This window comes from Talaromyces stipitatus, genomic scaffold, assembly GCF_000003125.1.
Source record: "Talaromyces stipitatus ATCC 10500 scf_1105507295549 genomic scaffold, whole genome shotgun sequence".
Taxonomy (NCBI): domain Eukaryota; kingdom Fungi; phylum Ascomycota; class Eurotiomycetes; order Eurotiales; family Trichocomaceae; genus Talaromyces; species Talaromyces stipitatus.
This window is the reverse complement of record NW_002990117.1, coordinates 425,542-436,757: the sequence shown is the minus strand read 5'-3', so window position 1 is coordinate 436,757 and position 11,216 is coordinate 425,542. Positions and strand designations below refer to the sequence as shown.

At 45.3% G+C, this 11,216-nt stretch overlaps 3 protein-coding genes across 3 annotated transcripts; 1 reads left to right on the top strand and 2 right to left on the bottom strand.

The window, feature by feature from the left end:
• Positions 1-134: 134 nt before the first annotated feature.
• On the top strand, positions 135-1,968 carry TSTA_010260 (MFS transporter, putative; the record flags this gene model as incomplete). The annotated part of the gene is made up of 5 exons (XM_002483097.1): positions 135-231; positions 296-541; positions 611-1,522; positions 1,580-1,753; positions 1,916-1,968. The coding sequence occupies 5 exons, from the start codon at positions 135-137 to the stop codon at positions 1,966-1,968; spliced, it is 1,482 nt and encodes a 493-aa protein (XP_002483142.1).
• A 287-nt stretch (positions 1,969-2,255) lies between these two features.
• On the bottom strand, positions 2,256-3,092 carry TSTA_010250 (aspergillopepsin-2 precursor, putative; the record flags this gene model as incomplete). The annotated part of the gene is made up of 2 exons (XM_002483096.1): positions 2,256-2,474; positions 2,496-3,092. 2 exons carry the CDS (start codon positions 3,090-3,092, stop codon positions 2,256-2,258), a joined length of 816 nt encoding a protein of 271 aa, XP_002483141.1.
• Positions 3,093-7,428: 4,336 nt separating this feature from the next.
• Positions 7,429-8,754, bottom strand: TSTA_010240 (glycosyl hydrolase, putative; the record flags this gene model as incomplete). Its single annotated transcript, XM_002483095.1, has 2 exons — positions 7,429-7,540; positions 7,694-8,754. 2 exons carry the CDS (start codon positions 8,752-8,754, stop codon positions 7,429-7,431), a joined length of 1,173 nt encoding a protein of 390 aa, XP_002483140.1.
• Between the last annotated feature and the right edge of the window lie 2,462 nt (positions 8,755-11,216).

The window sequence follows — 11,216 nt, the reverse complement described above, 5'->3', positions numbered from 1 at the left end:
CCCGCCCATTCTTCATGGATTCTTCCAACAACTCTTTGCTCTTGAGTTGCTCCCTTGTACTCGTTTCCTCCCCGGTTCGCATATTATCCTCCTTCAAAGATTGAGAACGAAAGGGGAAGAAAACTGGATGAACCATGGCGATAGCCGCTGAAGGCAGATATCCAATTGGGTACAGATGGCGTTCGTCGACCCATCTCATCATTGCGTGTATCGCAACCGCTCTATTTACAGGTTTGCACAATCGGAGAGATTGAATATACAGAAGTGAAATTGATAGAGGCTGATTAACAACCAGAGAATTTCCTCTTCAGTTTCATCGTACCAATTCTCGATTACATGTTAGAAGAGAACCTCAACGTTGATCCGGCCAAAGCTCAATACGTGATTTCGCTCGTGCTTTCCGTTCATGCCCTTGTGTGTGTCATTGCCGGGCCCATTACAGGCCATACAGCAGATAAAATATCATCCCGAAAGGGGGCTTTGCTTGTGTCCTTGTCATGCGAACTCGTGGGTACAGTCATTGTAGCAGCCGCCCCTTCTGGTATATTGCAGCTCGTTCCGCTAGATGCTCCATCTACAACCCATTCGATTAACTGACGATTGTTCATAGTTGCGATTCTCATTACAGGTCGGATAATCCTCGCCATCGGAGGAAATGCAGCATGGATCATCGGTCTAGCAACTCTCGCCGACACGGTTGGAACAGAAAATGCTGCTAAAACTTTGGGAGCTATCTCAGTGATATACAATTCTGGGTTGCTCGTCGGACCCATGGTTTCCGGATGGTTATTGCGACTTGTAGGCTACTGGCCGACATGGTGTACTGCAATAGCCGTCTTGATTATTGACATGGCAATGCGATTGGTGATTATTGAGAGCCCGAAAGACCAGAAACATGCAACCACTGGAAAACCCAGATCCGCTACAAACGGAATTAATGAGCGGTCCTTAGCAGAGAATGTAGATGTGGAGGCAGCTGGGGCAGGAGAAGATTCCACTAATTCGCTTCATGAGACTACTCCTCTTCTTCAACCACCGATCTCAAATCCTGGGGAACTACAAGATCCATCTTCTCAAAAAGATGCGCTCCAACAAGACAATGGGACATCAAATTTTTACCGAATCGTCCTCTCCCATCCTCGTGCCCTAACTGCTATGGCATGCCATATGACGAGTTCTCTGGTCGTAACCAGCCTCGATACTACGCTGCCTCTACATGTCATACGAGATTTTGGCTGGAACACAACTCAGACAAGTTCCATGTTCTTTCTAATTCAACTTCCTCAGCTGGCTCTAGGAACATTTACGGGCTGGCTAAAGGATAAATATGGAACAAAAGTGCCAACAGGCGTGGGGTACTTGTTGACAGGTTTACTTCTGTGGCTTCTCGGGACCCCTGGAAAAGATGGCCTCTCTTTCATTGGTTCCGGTCAGAAGGGCCAAATCATCTACTCGTCCATATTGTTAGCCCTTGGATTTGCGAGGAGCTTTACTATTGGGACTGGTATCATTGAGATGACAAGTGAGTTTCCAGATCGATCGCTCTTTATACATGTAGGAACTGAACGTGAGGTTGCAGGTGTCATCAGAGAGATTCAAACGGAAGAGCCAGGCATATTTGGTCCTAACGGAGGGTATTCTCGAGCCTACTCGCTAACCAATTTGAGCTGGAATATAGGCTTGCTAACGGGACCTCTTCTCTCGGGTACTCTTGTGCAAGTCGTGGGGTATTACTATATGAACTTTACCTTCGGTACGTACGATCGACTTATTCAGACATTTCTTGCAACAATGCTGCCCACTGTACTGACTCGGGTCTCCCCAAAAGCTATAATAACTTCATGCGTTGGCGTCGCTTGCTTCGTGTTTCTTCACAAAAAGTGAAGTTCAGAGATCACTGTAATGACGAATCCAGGTTGTAGTAACTTTCTATCTGCGCATGTCACAATCATGCGTACACCTAGGTAATCAGGTTATAGCTCCAATCCGACCTTGCACTTGACGAGCCCTGGGTCTGATTTTTATGAAGTATGTAAGCCTTACTGTTGGTATGCTACATTGACGGCTTACTACCGTATGTTGGTTTGGAAAAGGTATCGTACATTTCACATTAGTCTAACATTAAAATAGAAATATGGATAATCTATATACAATCACACTTGCATTTTCTATCTGATGTGTTCAAGGCACCGATCTTTTCAACCCGAGCGTAACCATCGAAAGTATTTATATCCCATGTGCAAACCGTGACGCATTTATTGGTAAGAAATAACAACATTGCTACCAGAAGCAGTAGTAGAAGTGAGAATTTGGTTGTTCTGCGAAATATCCATGATGGTAGCACCAGTGGTGTCAACGGTGTTGCCATTGGAGATAGCAGTAGCACCAGAGATGGTGAAGTCGCTGCCAAAGTCGGCGAAGTTAAGGAGACCACCGCCGCCTGAGAGATCCTCCATGATCCACTCAGCATTGGTCTCACAAAGACTGGCACTCACGCCAGAGAAAGTGTACGAGACGGACTGGCCGTTAGACTCGTTGGTGACGGTGGCAGTGCCACCGGTCAGACCATCGGCGGTCACAGTAGCAGTCACAGTGTCGCCAGTGTTGATGGTAATTCCGCTGTCCCAGTACTCCTGTGCAGCAGGGAACCACTCATACCAAGCAGTGTTGGTGATCTGGCCGTTCTGAATACAAATGTTGACACCGGTTTGCAAGATTGCGGTACCACAGGTGTCGCCATCAATACCAACCCATGCAGCAGCGCAGTATTGCTGTGTGCTGTCACCACCACTTGGTACAGAAACAGAGGGAACAACAAAAGATCCGGTAACAGAAGTGTATCCAGAGCCGATCAGAACAGCACCAGCCCAGTTGCTGGAATAAACCTCAGCACTGCTTGCGGCACTCGCGACTTCCAAATCCTTGATGGCGTCAATAGTGTCAATGCGTTGGTTGGTGTGAGTCTGCTTGTGAGAACGAGCACGGCGTGCGACGCGGTTGGATTCACGTCGAGCAAGGTTCTCTTCAGATAGAGGAGCAGCCAGCGCAACGCTGGATAGGAGGAGAGATCCGACAGCTGTAGAGAACTTCATTATGAGGAACCGAATTGAGTATACGGCCAAAGTAAATAGGTGAGCAGAGGGGTGCTATATGATTGTTGGATAATGATAACCGATTAAAGTAGGGAACAGTTCGATTTATAGTCAGTTTAGCATAACTAGCTTCTCTAACAAGACTATGGTTGCATTGATAGAATCTATTTTGAAAAAATATTTATCCTGCAGCCACTCGGATTGAGGAGCTAGATCTTATAGTTTGCCAACTAACATCTGGCTGAGAGTTAGATTAATTGGGGCATGAGTTCTTTTCCCAAAATGGAAGCGGAGGAAGAGGTAAAGGGATGCAGAGTTGTGTCAGAATACTACGCTGGGAATATTTAGTCTACTATTCTGGGTTAACTACCCGGCTCGTTGCAACTGAGAGGACTTGAAACCGCTACTGATGCTGTCAACTCATATCATTCGGTAGAATTCCAAGATTGTTTCCGATAGATGACCGTTGATAATTGCAGGGTCAGCCGACGCCACAGGATAGAGAGTGACTGTCGATCAACAAGCTAAACAAGCTACATCCTAATGTAGGTTCTCCACCGCGCTGTACAGCATCAGGAGGAACACCAGAAAGACAATGGATTCGAGCTGCGAGTCATTATTCAGGCCACTTGTGTGCAGTAATCCGGAATCCAGCTTATCAAGCTCTCCCATGTGGCTCCAATGCTAATAGAGTTAAAAGATTTCTGGTCTGGCAATATTAGAATGCCTGGTCAGAATCGATGCTCCATGCAGCTCCTCAGTACGTGAAAGGAACTACCCTGACGCGGAGAACTCAATCATCTTGAACCACTCAAACCATTTGGCCGGGCTATATGTACCTTAGTATTGAAACACATCCGCCCACTCAGACACAGCGGCTTTCCTATTTTCACTTACGAGCTCGCCCCATTCCGACTTAGTAGATGTGATATCGTACTAACACCAATGACCTGTTCACCCGCGCAAAATCGTTAAACGAGCTGGTCAACTGACCCGTGCATTATGTACTGGAAATCTGACCCTGATCAATACAGAAAGTTCCACAGATTACGTTACAGGGCGCCGACATTAAGGTCAGGGACATAGTTATTAGGGTTAATCCCTATGGCATTGGATCGCGGTACGGAGTAATTGTAATTACCCTTGATATTTAGATCGGATATGAATATATGAATCCTGCATGAATGTGTATAATTAATGAACCATGCCAAATCACCAGGCAGCGAGCAGTTCCATTCCATAATTTACAATAAAGACAACCGGGCGAACATACATATCATGCTGCATACACTTATCAAATGGATAGAGCAATTCGGAAGCGAAGCTTTCCTAGTCGACAGCCAACATGACAAGGGCTGAAAACCTGAAAGACTGATTTGGGGATGTTGCATTGCCGGGTCCCTAGATCCATAAATATCTGGGGCCATAATTCAGCCACAGTGTCAGCCCGCCCCTTTTATCTCCCCTTGTCTATGATAACTGGGCGCTTCTTATTTTAGTCGATGGCTACAAAGTAAGTGGCTTAGATCAGTATCTGGAAGGCTGGAAGCAAAGAGACTTGTTATAGATAATTCTTGGATATGGACTATGGAGCTTTGGCAATCGGGCAAGTCATAATATTCTACCATACTGTCTTGGTTGACTTCTAGAATACGCATCATTCATTGTTCCGCTTGGCTGTCTTACTACATAGAGCGGCAGTGCGGGTACCTTGAAATCGTTGAAACAATCATGAAACCAACACCACCTCTGCACCATCTGTGATTTAGCTATTAAGCTCAGGCTCTGTCCTTCTCTTGTCTTTCATTCTTATCTGGAACGAGGTATGTATGCAGAGAACCGCGGATAAATGATCAGATACTATGTAGGAACTGATAACAGCAACTCTGCTTTTACTTCCTGCGATATTTCCAACATCGTCTCCGAAACAGGGGACAGGGGTCTTCTCGGGTGTTTAGTTGCATTCGGGCACGATCATAAAGGGTACCCGGTCTATCCTTGGTCTTGCAACAATTTTAATTTTACAATTAGATTTGTAAGTGGATATATCCGTGTCGCTAATTATGTCGGTCTGTTGAGCTGAAATCGCAGGCGAATTTCTTCGACTGCAGTCCTTGACTCGAGTTTGAATCATTTATGAAATACTCACATAGCAAGGTATCGACGGAAATCCGAGAATGTGGCCGCAAATGCGAGCACCAAAACCACCTGGATCTCTAGGTATCTGGATACTTCCGTTCTCCGCCAGGGATACACCATACGGTAATATGCCGGATCCTTATACCCGATGACTGTACCTATTCGCATACTCTTTCTTTCTCCTCATCCTATGTTTCGCCGGAGAACCAACTAATCATACAGCTAGAATATGATAGTCGGGATGGAAAATACAAGATACTGGGAGGTTCCTGCAGTTTATATGGATACTTTACCTCTCCTTTTGTCAGCCGCCCGAAGCACGATAAGTTGGAGCCACGTCAAGAATAATTAGCCAGGTGATGCTCAGGTTCATACCTCCACGAAGAATTCTTAGCATGTTGAGTGCTCCAGTTGCCACACGCTCATGTGTCGACACCCTTCCTATAATTGATTTCATCAGCTACCATTAATAACCCTAACCCTGATCCTAAAAGACGCGCGGATCGAATCCGATCGTCTATATTCTCCAATGTCGCTGCAGAACAAGGTTTCTGCTTCTCTCTAGTTCTTTCCCAGATCATGGCAGGATGTGGCCTTGTTCCCCGTAAAGGTCCTATGGCGCTCACGTTAGAACGACAGGAATACCTCATATTTAGATTCAACGTTCTGGTACCGTCCTTGGCAGAGAGCATCAGCATTGCTGCACGCTCGTCGAGCTGGCCATCTAGTGCATTCACGCTAACGGCTGGCAGTTCACTTCTTTTATTCGGCTAGCTAGCGGACAAATATGGGGGTTATGTTGTGTTTACTGGAGATCTGGCCTGGGCATTTCATCTGGGCCCTCGTAGCCGGTTTCTCTCACAGTGAGATCATGATTGTCATTTGCCGTGCACCCCAAGGATTTGGACCTGCCGTGTTTATATCAGCTGGTATTATGTCGTTGGGACCCAGGTATCGATTAGGATGGCTGCAAGAACCTAATATTCAGTATATACGGCGCATCAGCGCCCATCAGATTCTTCTTTGGCATTCTGATATCAGGTGTAGCGAGTCAATACCTTACCTGGCGCTGGTATTTCTGGATCGGAGCCATTTTACTAATTTTTTAGCCTTGGTTGCTGGCTTGGCTTTTGTACCACAGAGTATTTGGCGAAAACCGCCGCAACCAGAGATTGAGATTGACTGGCTTGGCGACATGCTACTTGCTAGTAGTTTGATTTTGATCTTCTTTGCGATCAACGACTGCGGGCATGCCGTAGCTGGATGGCGGACTCTATAAGTTTTTGTCACTTTCATCGTTGGCTCCCTGCTCATTATTGGAGCAGTATACGTTGAAGGCTGGGTAGCGAACCACCCGCTACTTCCATTCATCCTCTTTCGTATACCACAGATGGTACCACTAACCACTGCTTTGACCTTATTTTGTGGTGTATGTGGAATCTGGCTATTGCATACTGTCCAGTACATGGAAAATATCGAGGATATCACTGCTAACTTGTAGTAGCCTATTTTGTACCATTTTCTGTCGGTAGAATACTTTTCAGTGTCGTCGGTGGCATGCTTCTTTATATCATTCCTGGAACAGTCTTACTGGTCTCGGGGATATGATGAATTCTAGCTCCGCTGTTATTTGCGGTTATGCCTGAGGGTGTTGGGTACTGGCCATATGTATTTCCAGCAATAATATGTAGAACACTTGGTATGGATGTCACATGTTATGTTACAAATGTCTTTGTAACCACCAGCCTTCCAGAAAGGCAGCAAGGGTTGGCGGCTGTAGTGGCTAACAGCGTCTTGTTCTTGGGGGCTAGTTTCTGGCTGGACTGGGGTGACTTCGCTTCGTCACGGGTATCTGGCTTGAAAGATGGTTACATGGCTGCCTTATGGCTAGCAGTGGCTTGTGGAGATATTGGGACAGGAATCATGCTGTTGTTTGTGAAGATCGATGCCGCAAAAAGTGAGGCGACTGTTGATGAAAAAGAACAACAAAAAGCGCAAGAAGAGCTTTGTTAGTCGACGAGCCTCGGTGTGAAGATGTGGCAATTCATAAATTCTAATAGTATACTACTTCTTTAAGTAGAATGAGAATATGTCATTTCTCCCCCTTTTCGTTAAGAAGCCCATTTGTGTCGTTCTACTAACTTAAAGGTGCAGTATAAAAATTATAGCTCTTAATGCTAATATGCAATACTTGTGTTTAAAGGAGAACTGTTTTGGCAAAAATTGACTCAGCGGTGAGAAGTGCAAATATGGGAAAGAAAATGGATGGACCCTTTGCATTTTTATTGATATGACCCTTTTCCTTTGAGCTAACAAAATAATATCTGCCAAGTAATTGCACGAAGCTAATAACATATCTGCGATCTACAGATGAATCCATCTGAATGGTTCCAAGGATTCGATTGAACATCCAAGGCACCTATACAGGGTTCGTAAATCGTGGAGCTGTTCATGCAGAGTACTTTTTGCGTAGTCGAAGAATCCTTTGAGTTGATTGTTCAAACTCTCCCCTATTCAGAGCTCCACTGTTCAATGCGTCGACCAAAGCGTTAACAATTGTCTGACCCTGAGTGACATTCTGAGCTGCAGCGAGAATGATATCCATACCGGCACCACTCGCCAGCACTGCGCGTTCTGAATCCGAGCCGAAAGCTGTCAATGCTCCAGCTTCAATTGCATCACTAATCGTGACTCCTCGGAATCCCAATCGGCCACGAAGCTCCTGTTTCAACCACTTCTCGCTTAGACCGGAAGGATATTTGTCGTCGAAATCGGGGTACAATGCCCATGAGGGCATCACCATGTCAATTCCAGCTGCGATAGCATTGTGGTATGGCAACTCATCAACAGCCCTGATCTCTTCGATTGTTACATTCAAAGTCACAGGAACCTCATCGGTATTTTCATACGTAGACGCAGTTCCCAAGCCGGGGAAATGTTTGGCTGTTGCAATGTACCCTGCACCCTGCTGCGCGGTCGTGAACGCGCCACCACAGATGCCAGCTAAAGTTGCATTGTTGCTGTAGGATCTTCCGAACCGGTCATCAAAGTCACCCGGAGTGCGGAACACATCCAAAACTGGAGCAAGATTCGTATTTATGTTATACGCTGCCAATGCTGATGCAGCGTCCGAGCCCGCCTGTGAGGCTGCTTGCTCGGGATCGGTTGACTGTCCAACCACCTTTTCAGAATCAATCGGTCCTCCAGGTAGTCGGCGAACTTTTCCACCTTCCTGGTCAGTCATAATAAGCAAAGGAGATCCGAGATAGGCCGGGCTGTTAGCGTAAGCTGTCTGCCACGATTCGATCAATGCCGGAAGGTCGCTGTTGACATTGCCACCAAAGAGGATGACTCCACCCACGACACCTTGTTCGATGAGGGTTTGTAGCTCCGGTGGAGGAGTTGGCCCATTATAAGAGTAAATTACATGCGATCCGACAAGTTTTTGAAGATGAGCCTGATTAGATGCCTGTGCCTGTTGTAGTTGACATAGTGCGAGAAGCAGTGCCGCGTATAACTTCATATTTGCTGATCTTAATATATCGATGCTCGTCTCGTACGTCGTCTAATCCAATCTTGGGTCCCCTTTTATGCTTGGTGATGTTGATAGACGGGTATAGGGTTTGGTAGCTTGTCAGCACAAAAAGACTTCAATAGTTAATTCCGCTTGATTGAAAGTAAAGGTAGAATACCGCCGTATTTAAATAATATCCCATCCATTGTGATGAGACTTGGACTGCAGCTGACGTTACATTTATGATCTTCTTCTTTTGATTAGAGTTCTGGAGAGCCCCATGTTCCCCGTTTAATATTGCCACATGGAAGGGTTGGGAACAAGCGGCTGGCCCAAAGGGGTGAGAAGTAATAGATAGGCCAGTTGTTTACTTCGTAAAGTTATATGGAATACGAATGTTTCGTTGATCGCAATCCCGAGATAAGCGTACAAAAAAGAGGACAAGGTTCAGAATCGAAAAATTAGGGCGCCGGAGTAGTGTGGGACGTAGTCGATCTTCGGCGTAAATGAACTCCATCAGTGGCCCAAATAACGCTTTCTCTCCGATTATCTTCCCAATTGTAGCGTGAGGCTTTTGGTTACAGATATTCAGATAAAAATATTATGGCGATATTCAGGGACCGGCTTTTAGTCCGGGGTAACATTCACTATATAGCAACCTTCCTGTTTTGGTACATCTGATAGCATTCGATTCGATTATCTCAAGCTTACCATTTTATAGAAGAGGTATAATTGTCACAATCGTGACGAATTCCATTATCGCCTATCTCTAATTGAAATCGGCATTGATATTATATCTGCCGACATATACATGACTGCCTACCTGGTAAGGTAAATATCCAAGTAACATAAGAGACATCGACGTACGTGTAAACTTTGAACAATCATTAGAGTATCTAACCCAGTTTCCTTTCATCCGGTTACATATTAACGTAGTACAGGTAGATGTCAGTTACATTTCAGATTACTCTTCTGATTCCGCGACTTCTAGTGCTCGGCATATATGGCTACAGATACCAGTACGTTGGATGCTGCAGTAAATGCGGCCGACAACATCGTCCTGGTATTCATTAAACGGGTTCAAGCAAGGATCCTGGAAAGGAGTTACATGTATTCGGTGAATATGAGCCTAGGGCAAACCCAGCAGAGGCTTCTGTAGCTATAAGTCCGCTCACCAATTTGAAGAACCTCTCCGTGCAAATTCCACTGTCACTGACTGACTGTTACTTGTCTTCTGAATTTGAACAAAACCCGCATCGAGTAACTATGCCTATGGATTTGGTAGCAGATATACCATTAGCATATTACCAACATCGGACATTTCGGATTTTCAAACGGAACCCTAACAGGAATCATGCTTTACTGATCATGATCAATCAGTCCACGTTCAAAACAAACTAGCTTCCATTCTCCGACTTTGCAGATGGATATCGGAAAATTGCAACTCACGCAGAAATTGTATATGGCCTGACTTTTCTTGACATTATTTGACCACGTCCCTCATAAAGACAAAAGGACGTCCTATTGATTGGCCAATTGCACGTGTATAAGCCGCGGCACCGGGTAAATATTCTTCGGTGCTGGGTGTGCTGCCTGTTTAAGCACTGAGGACAACCTCAACCTCCAACTCAACTTCTGGAGAGAAGAAACAAAGATGCAGACATATTGCTGTTATCTCTCACGAGTAGCTATCTGGACTACAAGGCGGATAACAACTCCGTGGCACAATGCCTAGCGTCAACTGCCATCAAAGATGGCATCGCACATTAAGATATTCATCAGCTTGGCTGAATATATTGTTAGTCGATCGAATCATCAGGTGCAAGTTCCAGAGAAATTTTTATTCGCTCTCGATGGTGCCATCTTGGTGACGCAGTCACATGGGCTTGATGTTGCTTCTTTCCAACCTGACACGACTGAGACTCGCAAGTCCAATAATTCGCACGCCTATTTTATCGGTGTCCTTCAACGTATGCGTGATGGTCTGCGTCCCCTAACGTCCAGAGATGTGATATCTGTTGAAGTTTCTTTCGAACACCGTTCGAGAGAGGTTTCGCGAAATCAACAAGTTTGAGAGCCTAGAAATTGAAGAGCACTCAGAAGCCTTCCTTCAAGCCCTCAAATGTCGTCATCGCTCAGGAAGAAAAGGAACCGCCAGATGCAATATATGAGGCGGAACAGTTGGGGGACCTGGGAGAAGCAATTATCTCATTTACCTTGCTTGCCAAAGATTATAATGATCTGCAGTTTCATTGCAGATGGTCATACGGATTTGATGAGAAAGTGCCAGACTCATTTCCTCTAAGAGTATCAATTTGCCTCTGGTAACAATGGTGTGTCAAACTATAAGCTATTTAGGGCTCGGTACTATGAAAATATAATCGTATATTCCGTAATAGATTAGCTTTGTTGCAATGAGATATGTTTAAGAAACGCGAAACTAACCACCCCTATCCATGACCACCCTTCAG